The sequence below is a fragment of the Camellia sinensis genome, chromosome 12 (genome assembly GCF_055761805.1).
Source record: "Camellia sinensis isolate YWXY chromosome 12, ASM5576180v1, whole genome shotgun sequence".
Lineage (NCBI taxonomy): Eukaryota > Viridiplantae > Streptophyta > Magnoliopsida > Ericales > Theaceae > Camellia > Camellia sinensis.
Genome location: NC_138972.1, coordinates 70,348,829 through 70,374,688, shown reverse-complemented (window position 1 = coordinate 70,374,688; position 25,860 = coordinate 70,348,829). Strand labels below are relative to the sequence as shown.

The 25,860-nt window shown below is 36.0% G+C and overlaps 1 protein-coding gene across 1 annotated transcript; it reads right to left on the bottom strand.

The window, feature by feature from the left end:
* On the bottom strand, positions 1–23,882 carry EMB2775 (ATPase family associated with various cellular activities (AAA)). Its single transcript, XM_028246986.2, has 11 exons — positions 23,608–23,882; positions 23,390–23,500; positions 23,247–23,279; positions 22,036–22,204; positions 21,310–21,491; positions 20,814–20,950; positions 20,567–20,665; positions 3,579–3,648; positions 3,423–3,497; positions 1,283–1,328; positions 1–426 (listed from the first exon to the last, which is right to left on the bottom strand). The coding sequence occupies exons 1-11, from the start codon at positions 23,689–23,691 to the stop codon at positions 368–370; spliced, it is 1,065 nt and encodes a 354-aa protein (XP_028102787.2). The 5' UTR covers positions 23,692–23,882; the 3' UTR covers positions 1–367.
* Positions 23,883–25,860: the final 1,978 nt, after the last annotated feature.

The window sequence follows — 25,860 nt, the reverse complement described above, 5'->3', positions numbered from 1 at the left end:
TTTAAATCGTAAGAAAATAATTTTTAAACTTGAAATTAAAATGTTAGACAAAACCCCTTAAATTTTAAATTTCGATGATGTATTTTGCACCCTCAAATATGGTGAGGATCAAAATCCAGCTACAAAAGTATGCTCAAGAGTGACAACATGCAGAAGGACAACAATGTTAACCGGAAACATAATATAAAGACTTTTGCTCACTGCATCAATGCAGTGTCTTTACATAAACTAGCAACCACTCTACACTGCAGAATGGAAATTCATTTAAGACAAGGAATTGGCCAAGAGGACATCTTGTAAGCAGTCTAGTGCATCTGATGTGAAGCATAAGGCAACTCAGAAAGAGCAAACCCGTAGAGAATTCACTTCAACCAAATGTTGCAATCAAGAAACCCTTATAAATGCTCATGAACTTGGCTACAAATGCTGCAAAGTTGAACAGAGAAATATATACCATCATAAACTAGCCAATATAGCTCAAAAGGAAATGCCAGTTTTTGTCAGCAATCATATCAAACACAAATGGAATAATTTGCAAAGTGAGTGTACAAAGTCAAAGCAAGCAAAGAAATATGACATTATATGAGTGCAGCTAGCTATCCACTAATGATGAGTCAAATTTAAATTCGTAGTGTTGGAAATGTCGGGTGGGCCATGGGTGTACAAAGTTAAAGCAAGTGTTGAAAATGTCAAATGAGTGTCAAACACGGACACAGACACAGACATGGACATGCTGACTTCATAGAAGTGTTCATGCTTTTTAGTGCCTGACTGACCATTAATTACAGAAGCAAATACTCCGTAAGCAGATTACCAGCAAAATGTTCATTAAAAATACCCAGAAAGATATTTAACTGTTTAGGATGACAGAGTCACATGGAAACCAAGTTCTTCACAAGATAAGTGTTGATGAACTCCAGATTAACAAAAAGAAAAATCGTGATAAATGTGCTAAAAATGAAAACAATTGGCAAAACTTTTGAGTGATTCACAAGTACAAGTACAGATGAGAAGATTAAGAAGACACAGTGCAAGTCAACTGAGGTGATTTAAATTTTTTGCTCACAGATCAGCTTATATTGCAAACTCAATATAGTTTGGACAAAATCTCACTTTCTGTAAGTAACAATTTGAACAAATTCTCATGCATAATATCAATATATATTCCATAAAAAATCCGAAGAATTGCAAATCATAAAACAAACTGATCGACAAATCACTATGCACGTTTGTATGCAGGAAATTTAGTGCGACAAGATTACAGTAGGATTTTATAAGGTACCTTCAATGTGAAAGATAGCTTTCTGTCCAAGGCGCATCCTATGTTCCTGGGACAAAACAAGAAACTGCATGGTCAGACAAAATGGCTTCATCCTCAAAATTGCCAAGAATTCTTTACTTCCTGCCAATTTTAAAGAGAACTGACTAGTATAACAGACTTGTCATGCTAAATAATATCTGTATGCCTATCCTATATGGAATCAATGAGCAGTCTGTTATTCTTCCACACAAGTATAGTTACCAATTATGTAATATCAATAATAAATGAAGAAAATTAGTTTTTAACGCCTAATGACCAGAACATAAACACACATAGGATATCGACCTCATGATCTAAAAGGTCACGCCAAAAAATTTTACATGTTATGTGACCTTAGTCGGAAAGAAATATATATATATATATATATTTTCTCTTGTTTGGTTGACTTGGTAGGAGAGAAGAAAAGAAAGAGAAAAACCAATATTTTAAAAAATTACCTCATCCCGAAAAATCTTCACCACATACATGGAAGTTTGGAAAGGAAGTTTAAATTAAACTTACGTACAACAGACAGACAATGCTAAAGTACAATAAAACGCCATATTTTCCCCTTCACAACCAAACAACGGAAAATGACTAGTATAAAAGAATTGTTACTTCTCTCTTCATAAAACACCATATTTTCTCCTCTTGACATCTCTCTCTCCAACCAAACATAGCATAAAAGACTTCTTATTCATGAAAACGAAAAATTAGCTAACAGTGCTATTCAATTATTACAAAAGGCTATTTTTAAATCTTTACTATTTTATTTTTTTTTTTTTTTGGGGGGGGGAGGGGGGGGTTGGAAATATGGTTGTCATTTTTCCCATCCAAATCTAAATTTAGAAGTACCAATTTAAAAAAACTCAAGTACTAAAATTCAAAACTATTTCCAGTTACGTGCTGTTTCACTCCCATTGTTTCTGACAACATGACCCTTTGTATTACATTATCAACAAGACCAACCAAACAATTTTTTGTGTGTTCCTCTAAGCAGCGAAAGATGGCGATCTCTCCAGTCTCCACAGTACAACTGGGTATAGCTACATCTGTAAGCATTGCACCAACAAATCGGTGACCAAAGCAAGCTTATAGAAACTTAATTCAGAAGGGGCAATTTGGACAACCAATTTAGGTGACTGCAGAAGGTCTTTACCAGACATTCCATTGAGAGAAACTTCTGAAATTGAAGGTTATATTAGATGGAGATTTTTTAGAACTCCTGGGGAATTTCATAGAGTTAAAACTTACCATGACCTTCTCAAGCCAATATCAATCATTCCTTCTTGTGTTCATGTGTGTTATGGGGTTTTTTTTTTTTTTGTGTGCGTGTGTGGCTTTTCTTCCTTTTTCTTCTTTTTAACGTAAAGAATTTCATAGACCAGGTAATAGTTATCAAAATCAGATAAAACCCTAGCCACTGATACACCAGAACACACATTGAAAACCCTACACAATTTAATTCTACATCACAAAATTAACATTCGAGAGAACAACTCCTTTCTTCCATCCCTTCCCCCTTATGGAAAAGAAACAAGGAAAAAGTCATGGTGCATTAAGAGCTCATGTATAGAATACACTTAGTACTGTTGAATTTCGTGCTTTGTTCTAGTATAACAAATTTCCTCGTGAATTGGAATGTAGTGCACTTTATGATATTGTTTTCACCACGAATCATCTATAGCTAAATTCAATTCATTGCGATTGAACTGCCTATTGCATTCCAGATATGTCACAAGTACAAGACAACCTATATTGTACCACACTTTCGGAAAGTCTCAATTTCATACCACATTTTTGGGAATGTGTTGTTCCACATTCCTCTTCCAATTCTGTGCTACTACAACTGTCTCATTCAAGGTAACACTGAACAAGACAGACAAGTTTTACAATAGGATTTAATTTTAGACTAGTAAGATGAAGAGGGTTCTGCGCTGGGATCAAGGAATCCTAAATTACATGTGCTTAAACCATGCGAGCAGCACAAAGAGTTAGCAGAGATAACAGATGCCAATTTTAGATAGCTGGATCTAACCATAACGTGTACAACGCCACCACAGCATGAATAACCATTGGATGGGGACTTGGAGGCAAAATTAAAACATTGCAATGAACTTACATAATATGCAGCCCAATGACACACTTCATGCTTTAATTCAGCATCTAACTTCTTCAGTAGTTCAAAGAGCAACCTCTACAAATCAAGTACAAAGAGACACATCAAGTCCAAGCATAATTGAAATGGAAAACAAAAAAGGAAGGGTATTCTCCTGACCTTTAATACAATCTCTGGAGGAATGCAATTAATTAGTAGCTCATACAACTTCCCACGAACCTGAAAGAGCCTGCAGCATGATGGAGAGTGTTTACCATAAAGTCATCAGTGGAATGCACCTAAATTATGTATATGACTTTCAGGTTACTGGAAAAGAAATAAATGCTTAAAACATAGGCCATGAATCTATTTTACAATCAAGGCAAGCCAGAAGTACAACATCCGCTTTTTATGGGTACCGAATGTTTGACATCCATTTATCTCAAAACCTCAACAAAAAATAATAATAATAAATAAATAAATTTATTTTAGACAAGACAAATAGTAAGAACTACGGTATAATTCTTTTTGTTTAGAAAAAAAGTGAAGCATCTTCTAGTTAAAGTCTAATCGGCTCATAATATTGGGATTGGACACAAATCCCATATCCTTACCCCTCATAACAGGTGGAGCCAAGTACGGTAGGGGGAATTGAAGAGTTTAATTTTAGCATAACAGGATGAACTGATACACATGAAGTTATATCATTAGTTACATATGAAATAAACAAGACAATGGTGGTGAGATCTTTGAAACATCCATTGTTTTGTATTTGGTTAAATCCTATGAAGCAAGGGTACTTTTACAAGGGAATGTATCCGTATCAGTTATTGATACTCCTTGGATACTCGTAGATACATATCATCTATGAAGCACGGATACTTTTAAAAAGGCAATGTATCCGTATCAAATACTAATACTCCTTGAATACTAACTTATACGTATCGGATACTTCTTAATTAATTTCATTAATTTTGAAGTATCGAATACTTCAAGTCACGTATTATCTTTATGAATTTAGAATTGTATAGCATTATAATATAATATAATTGCAAGGATAAATACAAGTGACGCATTGCGCCTGCCTTCGGGTGTTTTGAAAAGTGAGCAAGGGGCGCCGCATTGACGCCTGGGCGCGTTGAAAAATGAACAAAGGTTTCCACGTTTTTCTAGACGAGTGTGGGTGAAGAAACTAGTCCAAGGCTACAGGTTTAGGGTAGCCACTTGGAATATAGGAATCCTAGCTGGTAAGACGATGGAATTGGTAGATGTTTTGATTGGGAAGAGAGTTAGTATAGCTTGCATACAGGAAACTAAGTGGACGGGTGAGAAAGCTAGGGAAATTGAGGATACCAGTTTTAAACTGTATTATAGTGGTAAGGATAGACGCAGAAATGGGATAGGAATCATAATTGCCAAGGGTCTTGTGAAGAACGTAGTGGTGGTCATTAGAAAAGGGGGTAGGATTATGTTAGTTAAACTAGTTATTAGAGGGAATATAGTGAACGTTATTAGTGCATACGCCCCTCAAGTAGGATTAAATGATCAGACTACGAGGGATTTTTGAAAGCACTTAGAAAATTTGAGGAAGAAGAACTCCGAAAATATGAGGAAGAAGGAATATATTTCTGTTATATTCAAAACTTCTTATCTTACAAGACCAAATGACACTCCTTATATAGGAGATATTACAAACATCATTATAACCCATTATATGCCACTTACATATTATATATTACCACTATCTACCACTATCATATTATATACATGCCACTATCTGCCACCAACACCACTATCATATTCTATACATGCCACTATCTGCCACTAACACCACTATCATATTATATACATGCCACTATCTTATTATATACACAAATTTCCAGCACTCCCCCTCAAGCTGGTTTGAAGATATCTTCCATAGCCAGCTTGCTAGTCAGCTTATCAAATTGCTTCTTGTGTAGTCCCTTCGTTAGCACATCAGCTAATTGTTCACCTGTTGGAAGGTAGGTCATACAGATTATGCCAACATTGATTTTCTCCTTGATGAAATGCTTATTGTTAGAATTTACCATAAACCTACCACCACTACCACCTCACCTACTCCACTAAACCTAACCCACTACACCACTACCACCTCCACTTCACCTACTCTCCACCTACTCCCAAACACACTCCTATATAATAGGAATCCTTGTAATTGTAATAGATACAACACATCAATACATCAATCAATCAATAATACAATTCTCTATTTCTCTTTATACATTAAATTTTCTACATTTATCCACTTCTATATGTTTTGTGCGATCATGTAGAACTGGATTATGAGCTATAGATATAGCTGTTTTGTTGTCACAATAGACCTTCATAGGTGTCGGGTGAGAAAGCTTTAATTCTTCAAGAATTCTTTTAATCCACATTACTTCACAGATTCCATGGGCAACAGCTCTGAACTCTGCTTCTGCACTACTTCTAGCTACCACATTCTGTTTTTTACTCCGCCATGTAACTAGGTTCCCACCTACAAAGGAGCAGTATCCGGATGTTGATCTCCTGTCTGTAACACTTCCTGCCCAGTCTGCATCTGTGTATACTTCAACTTGAAGATGTCTATGTTTCTTGAACAGTAAGCCTCTCCCTGGAGTTCCTTTCAAATATCTTAAGATCTTATAAACGGCCTCAAAGTGCTCTGCCCCTGGTGAGTGCATGAACTGACTTACCATGCTGACTGCAAAGGCAATATCAGGCCGCGTATGAGACAAGTAAATCAATTTCCCTACAAGTCGCTGATATTGTTCCCTCTCTTTGACTTCTTCAGCCTTAGCAGCTTGTAACTTCAAGTTAGGCTCGATCGGAGTCTCCACCATCTTACAACCAAGCATACATGTTTCTCCAAGGAGATCAAGAACATATTTTCTCTGATTAACGAATATACCTTCCTTGGATCTTGCAAATTCCATTCCGAGGAAATACTTGAGGGCTCCCAGATCCTTAATGTGAAATTCTTTTGCGAGTTTCTCTTTGAGGGCTGCTAACTCTGCTTCATCATTACCAGTTAAAATGATGTCATCAACATAAACAATCAAAATTGCAATTTTACTGTCTTTTGAATGTTTATAAAATATTGTGTGATCTGCTTGACTCTGCGAGAAGCCACAACTGATAACTGCCTTCCCAAAGCGTTCAAACCATGCTCTTGGTGATTGTTTGAGTCCGTATAATGACTTGTTCAATCTGCATACTCTGTCGCTTCCAAGTCTCTGCTCAAATCCCGGCGGTAGGCTCATGAACACCTCCTCTTCAAGATCACCATTGAGAAATGCATTTTTAATGTCAAGTTGATGTAGAGGCCAATCTGAATTTACTACAAAAGATAACAGTACTCTGATGGAATTTATTTTAGCAACAGGAGCAAACGTCTCCTGATAGTCGATCCCATAAGTTTGAGTGAAGCCTTTAGCCACCAGTCTCGCCTTGTATCTCTCAACGCTTCCATCTGCGTTACATTTTATCGTAAACACCCATTTACACCCAACTGTTTTCTTGTCTTTGGGTAGATCAACTATCTCCCAAGTACCACTTCTCCTTAAAGCATTCATCTCCTCCATGACTGCTAATTTCCAATTCGGATCATCCAATGCTTCCTGTATATTCCTTGGAACAAACAAGTGTGAAATCCTAGATGTGAAAGCTCTATGGTTTTTAGACAGTCTTTGATAGGAGAGGTAATTTGCAATAGGATGTTTAATGCAATTTCGGACACCTTTCCTAATTGCTATAGGAACATCAAGGTCGGAAATAGAAGGAATAGGATTACCTAAAATTTCGATGCCAGAACTTGGGTGGACATTCGGGTCATTAGGATGGACATTCGGGTCATTATTCCTCAGATGAAATCGCTTCCTAGTATAAACCTAAAGCTCAGAATTTAGATCATTTTGTAGTACTTCTCCCCCTAAACAATAATCTTCTTGACTAGGCACCATAGAACTTGGTTCTCCTAAGTGATCATTATCAGACAGATGTGATTTTTGTGTAGGATAAATGACATTGGGGAGCGGGATAGAAATATCCCAAAAATGATCTTCTACTCCACTTGTCTCCCCCTGAAGAGAAGTGTTGGGGAAATAGGATTTTGTTTCCGCAAATGACACATCCATACTCACATGAAATTTCTTGGTTTGAGGATCGAAACACTTATACCCCTTTTTGTTTGAGGAATAACCCAAAAAAACACATTTTATAGCACGGGGGTCAAGTTTTGAACGAAATTGATTGGGAACATGAACATAGGCAGTACATCCAAAAACTTTGGCGGGTAAATCAGAAAACAACCTCGTGTCAAGAAAAAAAGTTTTGAGACAATCAAAAGGTGTTTTGTATGTTAACACCTTTGTAGGCATCCTGTTTATCAAATAAGAGGCTTTTAAAATTGCTTCACCCCATAAATATTTAGGAACATGCATGTAAAACATTATAGCACGTGCTACTTCAAGTAAATGTTTATTTTTTCGTTCTGCAATGCCATTTTGTTGAGGGGTATCCCGACATGTAGATTGATGAAAAATCCCCTTTTTTCCAAAAACTCACCCAACTGCTCATTGAAATATTATGTTCCATTATCAGAATGTAAAATACCAATTTTGGTTTGAAATTGGTTTTCAATCATATTGTAAAAATTTGTGAATAAATTTTTCACGTCAGATTTTTTATTCATCAAATAAATCCAACATAAGCGGGTATGGTCATCAATAAATGTAACAAACCATCTTTTACCAGAAAGAGTAGTGATTTTAGAAGGGCCCCAAACATCACTATGAATCAAATAAAAAGGTTTGGAAGCCTGGTAAGGTTTTGACAAATAAGTAGAGCGATGAAATTTTGCAAAAATGCAACTTTCACAATGAAAAAAAGAACAATCAATCCCTTTAAATAATTCTGAAAATAAATGTTTCAGATAAAGAAAACTAGGATGTCCTAGCCTATAGTGCCATAGCATTATTTTTTCTCGAACAGAGATTGAACTAGTACTATTAAAGCTCTGAGCTTTTTTATTACTAACAGGTACTTCATCAAAGTAGTAAAGACCTTCAAGCATCCTAGCATGCCCAATCATCATCCCCGAGTTCTGGTCCTGAAATTCACAATGGGATTCAAAAAATGTAACACGACAATTAGAATCCTTAGATAGTTTACTGACAGACAAAAGGTTACAGGCTAAGTTGGGGACGTGAAGAACAGCATTGAGATTAATTTTCTCAGTTAGTTTAATAAATCATTTTCCTGCAATAGGTGAAAAACTACCATCGGCTATTATGATTTTGTCATGACCAGAACAAGGGAAATAGGTACTAAATAAATGGGAAAAACTAGTCATGTGATCGGAGGCACCGGAATCTATGATCCACGGAGAGAAGTTTAGGCAAGAGAAGGCTTTAGGATTTCTACCTGTTTGTGCCAACAAAACACTAGGAGTACCGGATGAGGAGTTGGATTTTATCAGATTTAAGAGTTGATCAATCTGCTCTTTGTTGAAGGGACCTGAATCGGCTTCATTAGCGGTAGGAAAGCCACGATTCTTCTCTCCTTGTTTGCTACTTTTCCAGTTGACAGGTTTGCCATGGATCTTCCAACACGTTTCGCGTGTATGGCGAGGCTTGTTGCAAAAATCACACCAGACCCGTGGTTTATCATCAAACCTGCGCTGGTAATTTGCAGCCTTGTTGGCCGCAGCATCGCTAATTAAAGCAGAAATTTCAATTGATTCACCAGTACCTTTTTTTTTAAGCATGACGCTCCTTCGACTCTCTTCCCTTCTGACTTCGGCAAATACTTCGCCAATGGATGGGAGAGGAGGTCTGCCAATAATTCTTCCTCGCACTTCATCGAACTCAATGTTGAGGCCGGCAAGAAACTTGTAAATACGGCTGTCTTCCACAGTTTTCTTGTGGTGGTTGCAGTCGTCAACCGATTTCCATTCGTATGTGTTGAAGATGTCAAGATCCTGCCACAACCTTTTCAACGAATTGAAATATTTGGTGACGGAATCATCTCCTTGACGAATCTCTCCCAACTTCAAAGTTAATTCGAAAACTTGAGATTGATTTCCTAGGTCAGAATACATCTGACTAACATTATCCCACAACTCTTGTGTTGTAGTATAGCACATGTAATTAGAGCTTATATCCTCCTCCATGGAATTGACCAACCATGTCATAACCATGGAGTTTTCAGCGTCCCAACTGTCGAACAGCGGATCATTAACAGCAGGAGCCTTCTTGTCACCAGTGATGTAACCGATCTTTCCTTGCCCACGGATATACATCCGAATAGATTGTGACCAGCGGAGAAAATTATCACCATTTAAGCGGATGGTGGTGATTTGGACAGAGTGAGAGTTGGACGTTTTCACCGGAATGGCAGCGGCAGGGGTTGAAGTGGTTTCGGACGTGACTTCCGACATGGCTATGACAGTTTTAGGGCTGCTGTGTTTTTTGTTGCTTTGATACCAACTTAGAAAATATGAGGAAGAAGAACTCCGAAAATATGAGGAAGAAGGAACATATTTTTGTTATATTCAAAACTTCTTATCTTACAAAACCAAATGACACTCCTTATATAGGAGATATTACAAACATCATTATAACCCATTATATGCCACTTACATATTATATATTACCACTATCTACCACTATCATATTATATACATGCCACTATCTGCCACCAACACCACTATCATATTCTATACATGCCACTATCTGCCACCAATACCACTATCATATTATATACATGCCACTATCTTATTATATACACAAATTTCCAGCAAAAGCAAATGGATGAGATCTTACAGGAGATACCCATAGGAGAGAACCTGATTATAGGTGGAGATTTTAGTGGCCATGTAGGCATAGATAAACTAGGCTATGAAAGAGTGCATGGTGGATACAGTTTTGGTGACAGAAATGACGCTGCAGAAAGTATCTTAGATTTTGCATTGGCTTTTGACCTGGTGGTGGCCAATACTATGTATAAGAAAAGGGAGGAGCATTTGATAACCTTTAAGAGTGAGTCAATTAAGAGCCAAATAGATTACTTCTTAGTGAGAAAAGTAGACCACCTAAAATGCAATGATTGTAAGGTGATTCCTGGAGAGAGCCTGGCCTCTCAGCACAGGATTTTGGTACTAGATTTATGTTTTAGAGGGCAATACCAAACTAGGAAGAACGGTGGGCGTCGTAGGACGAGATGGTGGAACCTAAACGGGGATAAACTAGAAATATTTATGAATAGAATGGATAATGAAAGCACTTGAGACTTGCAAGATGATGCTAACACTATGTAGAACTCGATAGCCAATTGTATGAGGAGAATCTCAAGGGAAGAGCTTGGAGAATCGAAAGGGACGGGACCCAGCTCTCGGGAAACTTAGTGGTGGAGGGACAAGGTTCAAGTGGTAGTTAAGGCAAAAAAAGAGTGCTTTAAAAAGTGACAGAAAGATAGAACTGAGGAAAACCTTAAGAGCTATAGATTGGCTAATAAAGAGATCAAAAAAGTAGCGAGAGAGGCTAAGTTGAAAGCTTATGATGACCTATATACTAGACTAGATAGTAAGGAGGGAGAGAAGAGAGTATACAAACTTGCTAAGATACGAGAAAGAAAAACAAGAGATTTTAATCAAGTTAAGTGCATCAAGAGTGAGAATTCTAAAGTATTGGTCAAGGAAGCACGGGTGCGGGTACGAGTACGGTACGGGTACGAGTGCGGGTACGCCGATTCGGCAAAACTCAAAAAAAGTACGATACGGGTACGGCTACGGTACGCCGATATTTTTTTATTTTTTTTAAATATAATTTTGATTAAAGGATCCAACCTACAAATTAAAATTAATTATCAAAACTAAAAAAAGAACTACTCATTTTCCTATAATTTAAAACCATTAAGCGTTAAAAATAATATTTGTGAAATCTCTCACTTTGATATGTTATGCACTGTGAATTTGTGATCATAATTTATTTTTAAAATCTTTCTTTTTGCTCATCAATTTGCTATTTTTATAGGGTGAGACCAAAGAAATAACAGGAGACCAAAGAAAGATTTAAAGTTAATTACCAACAATAAAGGAAAAAAAATTCTCAATTGGTGCAGGTTGTCAATTGCAATTTGCATAATACATAAAATTGCATCATTCCCAACAACTACTAATCAACTAATACAGTATCAATTTTTAATGTTTTGTGCATAAACTTTAAAAGTTTGTTATGATTAAAGATTTTATAAAGAAATTATAGGAGGATCTAAAGCAAAAGCATAATGCATAGTCATACACAGAACTACCCTTTATAGGCCTTGTTATTTTTTTTGGTTCAAATTGCTTTTTAAAAACATTAAAATCATTTGTTGATATGCTTCTACAATTTATACAGACAAACAGGACAACAGAGAAACATCAAAATTACTGATCTGCAAGGGCACCAAAAAAAATAAAATAAAAAAATAATAATTGCTAATTTGCAAGGGCAGAAAAAATAAATAAATAAATAAATAAATAAAAATAAAAAAAATTGGCCTTGGCGTACCCACGCCGTACCCATGGCGTACCCGTGGCGTACCCATGCCGTACCCGAATAAGCCAAACATACCGGACCCTCTTTTGCCGTACCCGGTACGCGTACCGCCGTACCGGTACGCGTACCCGCACCCGGTAAGTACCCGGTACTCGTACGGCACTATTTTTGGAGTACCCGTGCTTCATAGGTATTGGTGAAGAATGAAGAGATTAAGAAAAGATGGAAGAACTATTTTGAAAAACTATTAAATGAAGAACATGGAAGTACGGCAATAGGGAAAGAAATAGCCAATAATATGATAAACCAAGACTATAAGTTCTATCGCATGATTAATAACTTTGAAGTGGAGATTGCACTTAAGAAGATTAAATCAAATAAAGCTTTAGGACCCGATGATATCCCTATTGAAGCTTGGAAGTGTTTGGGTAAAAAAAAGGTTGCTTGGTTGACTAGGTTGTTTAGCAAAATTTTGTTGACTAGAAACATGCCAGATGAGTGGAGGAAGAGTATTTTAGTGCCAATTTATAAGAATAAAGGAGATATCCAAAAATGCAACAACTATAGAGGAATCAAGCTAATGTGTCATATAATGAAAGTGTGGGAGAGGGTGATGGAACGCCGATTGCGAGATAAAACAGAGGTGTCAGAGAATCAATTTGGGTTTATGCCTAGCAGGTCAACAATGCAAGCTACTTATCTTTTAAGGAGAGTAATAGAAAAATATAGAGAAAAGAAAAGAAAAGAAACATTCATATGGTGTTTATCAACCTTCAGAAAGCATATGATAGAATGCCCCGGAATATAATATGGTGGGTGTTAGAGAAGAAATGGGTGACAAAATGTTACATTGATGTGATTAGGGACATGTATGAAAGGGTAGTAACCACTATTAGATCGCCTACTGTAGAGACAAATGAATTTCCTATCACTGTAGGGTTACACCAAGGATCTACCTTAAGTCCTTATCTTTTTACTTTAGTTATGAATGAGTTGACGAGAAATATTCAAGATAACGTGCTATAGTGTATGCTTTTTGTAGACGATATTGTGTTAGTGGATGAGACTAAGAAGAAGTTAACACAAAGTCGGAGATTTTGAGAAAAACTCTTGAATCTAAAGGATTTCGAATAAACATAACTAAAACAGAGTACATGGAGTGTAAATTTAGTAACAGTAACAATGAAAACAGAAGAGAAATGAAGATTGAGAACCAAGAATTGCTTAAAAGTGAACATTTTCGTTATTTAAGGTTAACTGTCACAACAAAGGGGGAGATTGATGTGGATGTGGCCCATAGGATTAAGGCGGGATGGTGTAAGTGGAGAAGTACATCTGGGGTATTGTGCGATAAATGAATACCCACTAGACTAAAATGTAAGTTCTATAGAACGACTATTAGACCAGTGATGTTATATGGGACGGAATGTTGGACAACCAAGAAACAACATGTAGATAAGATGAATGTGGCTGAGATGAGGATGCTAAGGTAGATGTGTGGCAAAACTAGACAAGACAGAATTAGCATTGAGTGTATTTGAGAATGAGTAAGAGTAGCACCGATAGAAGATAAGTTGAGAGAGAATCGATTGAGATGGTTTGGTCACATTCAATAGAGACCAACAGAGACAATAATGAAGAGATGCGATGCTGTAACGGTAGACGAGAGTGTTAGGAGACAGGGTAGGCCTAGATTAACGTTAGTTAGCGTTGTAAATAGAGATATAGATTTACTTAATTTGATTAACGAAATGGCCTTTGATAGGGCCGTGTGGAGAAGAAGAATTCATGTAACCGACCTCATTTAATGGGACTTAAGACTTGGTTTGGTTTGGTTTGGTTAGCTTGGTTCTTTGATAAGAAGAACATAGTGAATTAAAGTAATATAATTTGCCAAATGGACTTATTCTTATTGTATCATGCACGTCTCTTATAACTACATAGAAAGTAAGAATTATAAAGTAAAATTAAATTAAATATCGTTGTTCTACTATTGTAATATAAACATATTAAGCTTGATATTAAAATGAAATATTTGTAAGACCTTGCTGGAAATTGTGTTCATGCATATAATATGATAGTGGTGTTGGTGGTAGATAGTGGCATGTATAGAATATGATAGTGGTGTTGGTGGTAGATAGTGGTATGTATAGAATATGATAGTGGTATTGGTTGTAGATAGTGGCATGTATAGAATATGATAGTGGTGTTGGTGGTAGATAGTGGCATGTATATAATATGATAGTGGTAGATAGTGGTAATATATAATATGTAAGTGGCATATAATGGGTTATGATGATGTTTGTAATATCTCCTATATAAGGAGTGTCATTTGGTCTTGTAAGATAAGAAGTTTTGAATATAACTGAAATATATTCCTTCTTCCTCATATTTTCGGAGTTCTTCTTCTTCATATTTTCTAAGTTGGTATCAGAGCAACAAAAAACACAGCAGCCCTAAAACCGTCATAGCCATGTCGGAAGTCACGTCCGGAACCACTTCAACCCCTGCCGCTGCCATTCCGGTGAAAACGTCCAACTCTCACTCTGTCCAAATCACCACCATCCGCCTAAATGGTGATAATTTTCTCCGCTGGTCACAATCTGTCCGGATGTATATCCGTGGGCAAGGAAAGATCGGTTACATCACTGGTGACAAGAAGGCTCCTGCTGTTAATGATCCGTTGTTCGACAATTGGGACGCTGAAAACTCCATGGTTATGACATGGTTGGTCAATTCCATGGAGGAGGATATAAGCTCTAATTACATGTGCTATACTACTGCACAAGAATTGTGGGATAATGTTAGTCAGATGTATTCTGACCTAGGAAATCAATCTCAAGTTTTCGAATTAACTTTGAAGTTGGGAGAGATTCGTCAAGGAGATGATTCCGTCACCAAATATTTCAATTCGTTGAAAAGGTTGTGGCAGGATCTTGACATCTTCAACACATACGAATGGAAATCGGTTGACGACTGCAACCACCACAAGAAAACTGTGGAAGACAGCCGTATTTACAAGTTTCTTGCCGGCCTCAACATTGAGTTCGATGAAGTGCGAGGAAGAATTATTGGCAGACCTCCTCTCCCATCCATTGGCGAAGTATTTGCTGAAGTCAGAAGGGAAGAGAGCCGAAGGAGCGTCATGCTTAAGAAAAAAGGTAATGGTGAATCAATTGAAATTTCTGCTTTAATTAGCGATGCTGCGGCCAACAAGGCTGCAAATTACCAGCGCAGGTTTGATGATAAGCCACGGGTCTGGTGTGATTTTTGCAACAAGCCTCGCCATACACGCGAAACGTGTTGGAAGATTCATGGCAAACCTGTCAACTGGAAAAGCAGCAAACAAGGAGAGAAGAATCGTGGCTTTCCTACCGCTAATGAAGCCGATTCAGGTCCCTTCAACAAAGAGCAGATTGATCAACTCTTAAAGCTGATAAAATCCAACTCCTCAACCGGTACTCCTAGTGTTTTGTTGGCACAAACAGGTAGAAATTCTAAAGCCTTCTCTTGCCTAAACTTCTCTCCGTGGATCATAGATTCCGGTGCCTCCGATCACATGACTAGTTTTTCCCATTTATTTAGTACCTATTTCCCTTGTTCTGGTCATGACAAAATCAGAATAGCCGATGGTAGTTTTTCACCTATTGCAGGAAAAGGATTTATTAAACTAACTGAGAAAATTAATCTCAATGCTGTTCTTCACGTCCCCAACTTAGCCTGTAACCTTTTGTCTGTCAGTAAACTATCTAAGGATTCTAATTGTCGTGTTACATTTTTTGAATCCCATTGTGAATTTCAGGACCAGAACTCGGGGATGATGATTGGGCGTGCTAGGATGCTTGAAGGTCTTTACTACTTTGATGAAGTACCTGTTAGTAATAAAAAAGCTCAGAGCTTTAATAGTACCAGTTCAATCTCTGTTCGAGAAAAAATAATGCTATGGCACTATAGGCTAGGACATCCTAGTTTTCTTTATCTGAAACATTTATTTCCAGAATTATTTAAAGGGATTGATTGTTCTTCTTTTCATTGTGAAAGTTGCATTTTTGCAAAATTTCATCGCTCTACTTATTTGCCAAAACCTTACCAGGCTTCAAAACCTTTTTATTTGATTCATAGTGATGTTTGGGGCCCTTCTAAAATCACTACTCTTTCTGGTAAAAGATGGTTTGTTACATTTATTGATGACCATACCCGCTTATGTTGGATTTATTTGATGAATAAAAAATCTGACGTGAAAAATTTATTCACAAATTTTTACAATATGATTGAAAACCAATTTCAAACCAAAATTGGTATTTTACATTCTGATAATGGAACAGAATATTTCAATGAGCAGTTGGGTGAGTTTTTGGAAAAAAATGGGATTTTTCATCAATCTACATGTCGGGATACCCCTCAACAAAATGGCATTGCAGAACGAAAAAATAAACATCTACTTGAAGTAGCACGTGCTATAATGTTTTACATGCATGTTCCTAAATATTTATGGGGTGAAGCAATTTTAACAGCCTCTTATTTGATAAACAGGATGCCTACAAAGGTGTTAACATACAAAACACCTTTTGATTGTCTCAAAACTTTTTTTCCTGACACGAGGTTGTTTTCTGATTTACCCGCCAAAGTTTTTGGATGTACTGCCTATGTTCATGTTCCCAGTCAATTTCGTTCAAAACTTGACCCCCGTGCTATAAAATGTGTTTTTTTGGGTTATTCCTCAAACAAAAAGGGGTATAAGTGCTTCGATCCTCAAAACAAGAAATTTCATGTGAGTATGGATGTGTCATTTGTGGAAACAAAATCCTATTTCCCCAACACTTCTCTTCAGGGGGAGACAAGTGGAGTAGAAGACCGTTTTTGGGATATTTCTATCCCACTCCCCAATGTCATTTATCCTACACAAAAATCACATCTGTCTGATAATGATCACTTAGGAGAACCAAGTTCTATGGTGCCTAGTCAAGAAGATTCTTGTTTAGGGGGAGAAGTACTACAAAATGATCTAAATCCTGAGCTTCAGGTTTATACTAGGAAGCGATTTCATCTGAGGAATAATGACCCGAATGTCCATCCTAATGACCCGAATGTCCACCCGAGTTCTGGCATCGAAATTTTAGGTAATCCTATTCCTTCTATTTCCGACCTTGATGTACCTATAGCAATTAGGAAAGGTGTCCGAAATTGCATTAAACATCCTATTGCAAATTACCTCTCCTATCAAAGACTGTCTAAAAACCATAGAGCTTTCACATCTAGGATTTCACACTTGTTTGTTCCAAGGAATATACAGGAAGCATTGGATGATCCGAATTGGAAATTAGCAGTCATGGAGGAGATGAATGCTTTAAGAAGAAGTGGTACTTGGGAGATAGTTGATCTACCCAAAGACAAGAAAACAGTTGGGTGTAAATGGGTGTTTACGATAAAATGTAACGCAGATGGAAGCGTTGAGAGATACAAGGCGAGACTGGTAGCTAAAGGCTTCACTCAAACTTATGGGATCGACTATCAGGAGACGTTTGCTCCTGTTGCTAAAATAAATTCCATCAGAGTACTGTTATCTCTTGCAGTAAATTCAGATTGGCCTCTACATCAACTTGACATTAAAAATGCATTTCTCAATGGTGATCTTGAAGAGGAGGTGTTCATGAGCCTACCGCCGGGATTTGAGCAGAGACTTGGAAGTGACAGAGTATGCAGATTGAACAAGTCATTATACGGACTCAAACAATCACCAAGAGCGTGGTTTGAACGCTTTGGGAAGGCAGTTATCAGTTGTGGCTTCTCGCAGAGTCAAGCAGATCACACAATATTTTATAAACATTCAAAAAACAGTAAAATTGCAATTTTGATTGTTTATGTTGATGACATCATTTTAACTGGTAATGATGAAGCAGAGTTAGCAGCCCTCAAAGAGAAACTCGCAAAAGAATTTCACATTAAGGATCTGGGAGCCCTCAAGTATTTCCTCGGAATGGAATTTGCAAGATCCAAGGAAGGTATATTCGTTAATCAGAGAAAATATGTTCTTGATCTCCTTGGAGAAACAGGTATGCTTGGTTGTAAGATGGCGGAGACTCCGATCGAGCCTAACTTGAAGTTACAAGCTGCTAAGGCTGAAGAAGTCAAAGAGAGAGAACAATATCAGCGACTTGTAGGGAAATTGATTTACTTGTCTCATACGCGGCCTGATATTGCCTTTGCAGTCAGCATGGTAAGTCAGTTCATGCACTCACCAGGGGCAGAGCACTTTGAGGCCGTTTATAAGATCTTAAGATATTTGAAAGGAACTCCAGGGAGAGGCTTACTATTCAAGAAACATGGACATCTTCAAGTTGAAATATACACAGATGCAGACTGGGCAGGAAGTGTTACAGACAGGAGATCAACATCCGGATACTGCTCCTTTGTAGGTGGGAACCTAGTTACTTGGCGGAGTAAAAAACAGAATGTGGTAGCTAGAAGTAGTGCAGAAGCAGAGTTCAGAGCTGTTGCCCATGGAATCTGTGAAGTAATGTGGATTAAAAGAATTCTTGAAGAATTAAAGCTTTCTCACCCGACACCTATGAAGGTCTATTGTGACAACAAAGCAGCTATATCTATAGCTCATAATCCAGTTCTACATGATCGCACCAAACATATAGAAGTGGATAAACATTTCATCAAGGAGAAAATCAATGCTGGCATAATCTGTATGACCTACCTTCCAACAGGTGAACAATTAGCTGATGTGCTAACGAAGGGACTACACAAGAAGCAATTTGATAAGCTGACTAGCAAGCTGGCTATGGAAGATATCTTCAAACCAGCTTGAGGGGGAGTGCTGGAAATTGTGTTCATGCATATAATATGATAGTGGTGTTGGTGGTAGATAGTGGCATGTATAGAATATGATAGTGGTGTTGGTGGTAGATAGTGGTATGTATAGAATATGATAGTGGTATTGGTTGTAGATAGTGGCATGTATAGAATATGATAGTGGTGTTGGTGGTAGATAGTGGCATGTATATAATATGATAGTGGTAGATAGTGGTAATATATAATATGTAAGTGGCATATAATGGGTTATGATGATGTTTGTAATATCTCCTATATAAGGAGTGTCATTTGGTCTTGTAAGATAAGAAGTTTTGAATATAACTGAAATATATTCCTTCTTCCTCATATTTTCGGAGTTCTTCTTCTTCATATTTTCTAAGTGACCTAATAAAAATTAAAAGAAGTAAACTAGTCACCGACTTAAATTAATACCAAATTCTTAAAGATTAGTTTTTTGCATTATAAAATTATAGTATAGTTTCTTAACATTCTTAAGCTCAAATGCAACTGACTAGTAATATTTTTTTTTTAAATATTTTTTTATAATGTATTCTAGCCGTACCCGTATCCTATTTTTTTAGATTTTGCCGTATCGCCATATCTGTATCGTATCATATCCATGCTTCCTAGCATATCATATAGTTCTTAAAAGTATCGGATATTTTTTAATTAATTTTTTATTAATTTTGAAGTATCGAATACTTAATTTGATGTATCAGATACTCCAAATCACATATTTTACAAAATTAAAATTGTATCATTTCTTGCATAGCATTATAATAATTGTGAGGATGAATACAAAAATATTTTTTTCAATACTTTGCTTAGTGCTTTGACAAGAACACAACGAATTAAAGTAATAGAATCTGTCAAATAGACATATAGACTTATTGTATCATGCATATCTTCTTTTCTTTTTTTTTCGATATATCTTATAATTGTAAATGTAAATATCAATAAATAAACAAATAAACTTACATACAATATTTTTTACTAGTGCAAAAGGGAAAAACATATGGAGAAGTTGTGAATTGTTTTAATATTGTAATATAAACATAGTAGACTTGATATTAAAATGAAATATTTGCAAAACATATTAAAAATTAAATTAAACTAGGTATTGGCTCAAAATAATTCCTAATTCTCATAGATTAGTATTTTACATTATGAAATTACAGTGTGATTTCTCAACATTCTTGAGCTTATGTGTAACTTACTGCTAATAATTTTTAAAAAAATATTTTTTTACAAATGTATCCTAGCCGTACACGTATCTTATTTTTTTAGGTTTTGTCGTATTGTTGTATCTCTATTGTATCATATACGTATCTTGTATCCGTATTCATGCTTCCCAAGTTAAATGTCAATTAAATAATGGTGGGGCTATATCCACAGTGTTCTTTCACAAGAGTGGGCCCCACCATGCGGAAGGAAAGGTTGTAGACATAGTCCCTAAAATAATTAGTGCCAATACTTTCCAATGGTTTGAATCGTTTGATAGACATTATCATTGCTTCTGATCCATGCTACTTTGTAAGTCTATTATTAGTTTCGAACCATCGAATGGCTCACATCCATTCAAATTTTACAACTAGAATGCCAGAATTTCTTCAAATTAAAATAAAACATATTTTATGCTTTCAAAGAATCATTCAACAGGAGTAAAAATAAGGGCTAGTTTAGAACTTAAATTCTGTATAAACATCCAATTCAAAGGGTTATAAAGGTAGAATGTTTCAACAAATTTTAAAGCATTTTCATGAAAATGCACTGGTAACAAACCTTTTAGGGCTCTGCTCTTTCATTATGTCTGATGCTATCTCAGAAACATATTCCTCCCAATCCATTGGAGGTATGGCTTGGTTACTTGTAAAAGGATACCTATAGCCACATTAACATTGTTAGAGAAGAGCACAGATATCAGGAACAATTTATGTGACCGAAATTACCTCAAACTAGAGAGAAGAATAAGAAGCCATAAATTTGATGAAACTACTAGACATCAATCAGAGTTATAATGGAGCTTAACTGTTGAACACGGCAAGTCTCAAATGCCAAAATAGCTCTCCTTAAACTCCGATTTGACTTTTCTGCTATACGGGCAGCAAATCCAGTTGGAACTTGCAGCCCTTCTTTCTTGCCAACAAACTCCAACACTTTTACAATCTGGCATGAATAATTTCCAGATAATTACTTGGATGGGGCATGAAAGAAAATGATATAGAATCACAATTAGCAGTTAAAACCCCTAAAGATGGTGCTTTGAAAGAATTTTGTTTTGCGTCTATGATTGATACATGCATACACTGCCCTGATATTTTTTTTTTTGGAATTTTAGCACTACCCTTAAGCAATGCAGTGGCAGCTTTCATGAGGAAAGAACAAGAAGTGTCAAAGTGTATCTGACAAATGTTATATGATAATCTATTAATGCTTCTTTTTTTTTTTTGGTTATGTATGGTGCTTTCATCTATACTAAGCTGATCAAGAGACAATCACTACTCAATTTATATAGATTTACAAACCTGTTCCTCTGTTGGTGCATTTATCCGCACATTCAGACAACGAGAACGGACTGCTTCAGTAACCTTTGAAGAACTATTACAACACAGAATCAGCCTGCATGAAGAACTGTATTTCTCCATTGTTCGTCGAAGAGAATGTTGAGCTTCTCTCGAGAGTTTATCAACCTCATTCAGCACCAATACTAAATAGCAGAGCACAACATATCATTAGCACAGAAAAGTTACGCGCATGCACAATAGCACATGCTCTAAAATGCGAAATGATAGGGACAGAAGCATATAGATTACACTATCATAATTTAGAGTACTTCTAGAGTAATTTTCTTCCAACAATTTGACATTCAAATAAAATTTAAGTTTTTGTTTTTTTCTTTTCAAATTAATTATATAATAACAACACATTTCTATGAACATTATGACCATTTTTTATGTTTTTATACTGCCAAAACCGCACTCTCCTCAGATTTTAGTCTATTATATTTTATTTTTTTCATTTTAAGGAAATATATTGGGAAAAAAAATTTGGGATCACTTTGGATCGCTTAAATTTACCATTTTGGGCACAAAAGTATACCATGTTTTGGAACATGCATTCCAAAACATAAATCACTACGTATTAGTATTTCTGATAACACTGATCTGTCCATATACTGATACCAATTAGATGAGTACAAAAACAAGAGCACACGACATAAGTTAGATGTAAAGAGCAATTGACAGAGTTACCTTTGAACCCTTTCTTCCCTTTCGTGTCTATTGGTCTGTTCTTTGCCATTTCTTTAATTATCTCTTGAACAATATATCTATCCTGAAACCCTGCATCACTGGGATTGAGTTCCACATGGTATGTGCTTGCTAATGTTGTAAGCTCTAAATCAATAGTTCTACTTCCAGCCTGAAAAGGAATTATAAAAGACAGCCATCAAGACGAACCCAAGTACTTGAGACAAGACTTTGTCAAGATGACTTGAGCCAATGAAGACGACAATAATATCAAACAGTCCAAGAATCCAGATACTGCTAATGCTAGATACAAGAAGAATCAAGACAATTGCGGTAACAGTTTTATTTTTTTCCCATACATAAACTTGATTAAAATGATGCACCAAAAAAACCTCTGAAGCATCTGGGTCCAAAAAAAGGGGTGGAAAAAAGTAACATTTGGTGTTCAAGTAACTCTACTCATATAAGAAATGATGGTAGCCTATTAATTAAAACATGAAAGCTTGTCATTCTTTTAATGACCCGTTTGGTTGCCAAGGAAATGCGGGTGAAGAAAATCAATTGGACTAATGGATCTTCAAAGAAAATACAGGCCTTCAGCCAACCAACCCTACTACAACAGTTAATGTTGGCAACAATTCAATAAAATGCAGAACAAACAACATTAACCAAAAGATACAATGTCATTATTTTTTCTTCCTTTCCTCATTTTCCTCAGACACCACATAAAAACAAAAGAAGGGGAAAATTAGATTTTTCAATTAACGTACATGCAAACACCCTATATTAAAAAAATTTAGACCTACAAATCCTAACAAAGAAGACTTCTTTTTGTTTTTTTCCCCTTAAACGGTCTCCAACTCTTACTCTTTTCTTTTATCAAATTTAAATTCGATGAAAAAAGTCCAATTTTGGCGCTCCAATGTTAACATCAAACCAGTGTCAAATTGAGGATGTCTTAAACTTTTCCTCAAATTGAGGATGTCAGGAGCACCAGCCAACCGGCCGGTTGTCCACTTCCTTGCAATTTACTGTAGAAAGTCTGTTTCAGAATTTGGGCAATTTACACTGGCTGGCCAACCAGCCAGATATCGCCGGTGGACCAATGCTTTGATGAAAATTCAAAATTCTCCATTGGAACACTCGATATCTTTTACTCAAAAAAAAAAAAAAAAAATTAGACACATGTACACAAAACGAAAAAAAAAACTTACATCGACTTTCCAGGTCTTATTCTCTACCTTAACCTGCACATAATGCAGTCAATAAAATCAATAAAAATAATATAAATATTCACAAAATTCCAAATTGATGATAAAATACAGAGAACAATAATAAACAAAAAACAATGAAGGACCTTCTCGGCACCGGGTCCGAACATCTGTCTGAGTAGGGCCATGATTAGGGTTTTCTTGCCTGAACCAGGAGGACCATAGAACAACAAATGGGGACAATCTTGCTCTGCTACCTACACAAGAACAATTCAACTGAAATCAAAACCGATATCCAAAAAAATTTAGCAACAAATCACCATATACATATACATGAGAAAAGGGTAAGAAGAAAAAAGTGTACCAATTTCTTGAGATTTTGGGCAACATCTTCGTGTACCAAGACCTTGTCTAGGGTTTTTGGGCGGTACTTGTCGACCCACAACATCTTGAAGCTTTGCAGAGGAGAGAGAGAGAGAGAGAGAGAGAGGAGAGTGAGAAAGTGGCGGGAAAGTAGCAGAGCGATGAGAGAGAGTGAGGACTGGTGGTTATTATGTAGGGAGAAAGGCTCGAGGGTGAGAGGCTAAAAGTTAAATTGCAGTATGCTACCTTGATTTTTTTGTGAAAATAACACTAGGTGCTTGATAATAGGTTTTTTTTTTTTTTTTTTTAATAAACTTTTTATGAAAAAATATGTAAAAAATTAGGTAAATTATCAATAGATCTATAGTTAAATTTAAGGGATTTTTTTTAAGGCCCCTAGTATTAAGATTTTATAGCATAAAGGATACTTAATATTTTCATAATATCTAAGGTCCCTCAACATCGATCCAGAGAAAATTCGATCTAGAGAATTTCTCTGAACAAATCACAGAGAAAATTTCAAATTTCTTTGGACACATCACAGAGAAAATTCCAAATTTCTCTGAACAACAATGAGGATTAATGCTCTGCTTTAGAGAAAATTGGATTGGTCCAGAGAAATTCTATGGTCTAGAGAAATTCTTTGGTTTTGAACTGGACCAGTGCTCTGCTTCAGAGAAAATTGGCCAGAGAAATTCTCTGGTTTTGGACTGGACTAGTGCTCTACTTCAAAGAAAATTGGGTTGGTCCAAAGAAATTCTCTAATTTGGATTCAATTTTATCTGGGTTGAACTCAATTTTCTCTGGATAGTAGTTTTGGTCATATTGATCGTTTTTTAGTTCTCAAATTATAATCAGGACACTTCATAATAAAATGTAGCATATTAAATAGGGGTTAAATATGATGATAGTGTTATTCATCGAACTTCCTATAATTGCTTAGTGGGATCTTTATGAAGTTAAATGGAGTAGGAAAAAACTAAAATACCGATTAACTGTTATACTGAGAAATGGAATACAATTAGTGGGTGAAAAATGAATACTTTTATATGATGTCAAACCTTTCTCACTTTATTATCTGCATTGTCAAAGTTGTATATGAACACATGTACAGACATTGTAATTAGAAATAATGCATTGCTATAAGGTTGAAGTTGTATCAGATGAGGGAATGAGTTTTTATTTATTTATTTCTGATGAGCAATATTCTAATTAAAGCCCAGGATATGAGGGGAAGGGAAAGAAGAGCAGAAATTATTTCTTTTATTTTTTAGATTCAAATCTAACAGTTCACACCTTTAAAATTCTATGCCATCATTAATTGCCATTGTGTTATGATGGTTGTGGTGTAAATTATGCATAGCTAACCATGGTAATAAGTAGATAGATGTATGTCATGTGTGCACAAATATACTTGTTTGTGATACTTACAGTAAATGAATTAAAAATTTTATTTTAGGCTTGGTAACTAAATTTGGGAAAGAAATGTAGTAACTTGAACATGGAATGTGGAATCACACTTCATTATGCACTTTTTTTTCTCCATACTAGGTGACCGCAGACTGTTGTTCCTAAATTCAAAATTATCACTTCTGAATGTTTGCAAAAGGTCCGAATTGGTGAACATATATCATTAGTGAGGTATGTTATACTTTATAATATTTTGCTTATCCAGAGAAAATTAGTTCCAGAGAATTTATCTGGACAAATCACAGAGAAAATTCCAAATTTCTCTAGACAACATTAAGGACTAGTGCTTTGCTTCAAAGAAAATTGGATTGGTCCAGAGAAATTCTCTGGTTTGGACTGAATTTTCTCTTGGTTGAATTTAATTTTCTCTAAGTTGGTCCAGAGAAATTCTTTGGTTTTGGAATGGACTAGTGCTCTGCTTCAGAGAAAATTGGGTTGGTCCAGATAAATTCTCTGGTTTGGATTGAATTTTCTGTGTTGAACTCAATTTTCTCTGGGTTGGTTCAGAGAAATTTTTTGGTTTGGTCTAGAGAAATTTTCTGATTTAGATTGAAACTTATCTGGATTAATTTGAGGAACCTTAGACATTCTCTCCTTGGCATTTCATTAAACACCTTCTTTGCTAAATCTATGTCCCAACTCTGTGCATATTTTGTATATTTTCAAAACAAGCTCGTGCAGAATCAGAATAAAGTATTTTCTTTGATGAAATATGATTATTTGTTCAAATTTGGAAAATAATATAACAAAATTATTTTGAGGGACCACAAGGACTGAGAGATTT

Coding starts and splice junctions, on each gene's coding strand:
- EMB2775 (XM_028246986.2), bottom strand. CDS start 23,691: ATGTTGTGGGTCGACAAGTACCGCCCAAAAACCCTAGACAAGGTCTTG. Junction 22,205..23,246: donor ATAAGACCTGGAAAGTCGAT/GTAAGTTTTTTT, acceptor ATTCCTTTTCAG/GCTGGAAGTAGAACTATTGA. Junction 427..1,282: donor AGCTATCTTTCACATTGAAG/GTACCTTATAAA, acceptor TCAACTTTGCAG/CATTTGTAGCCAAGTTCATG.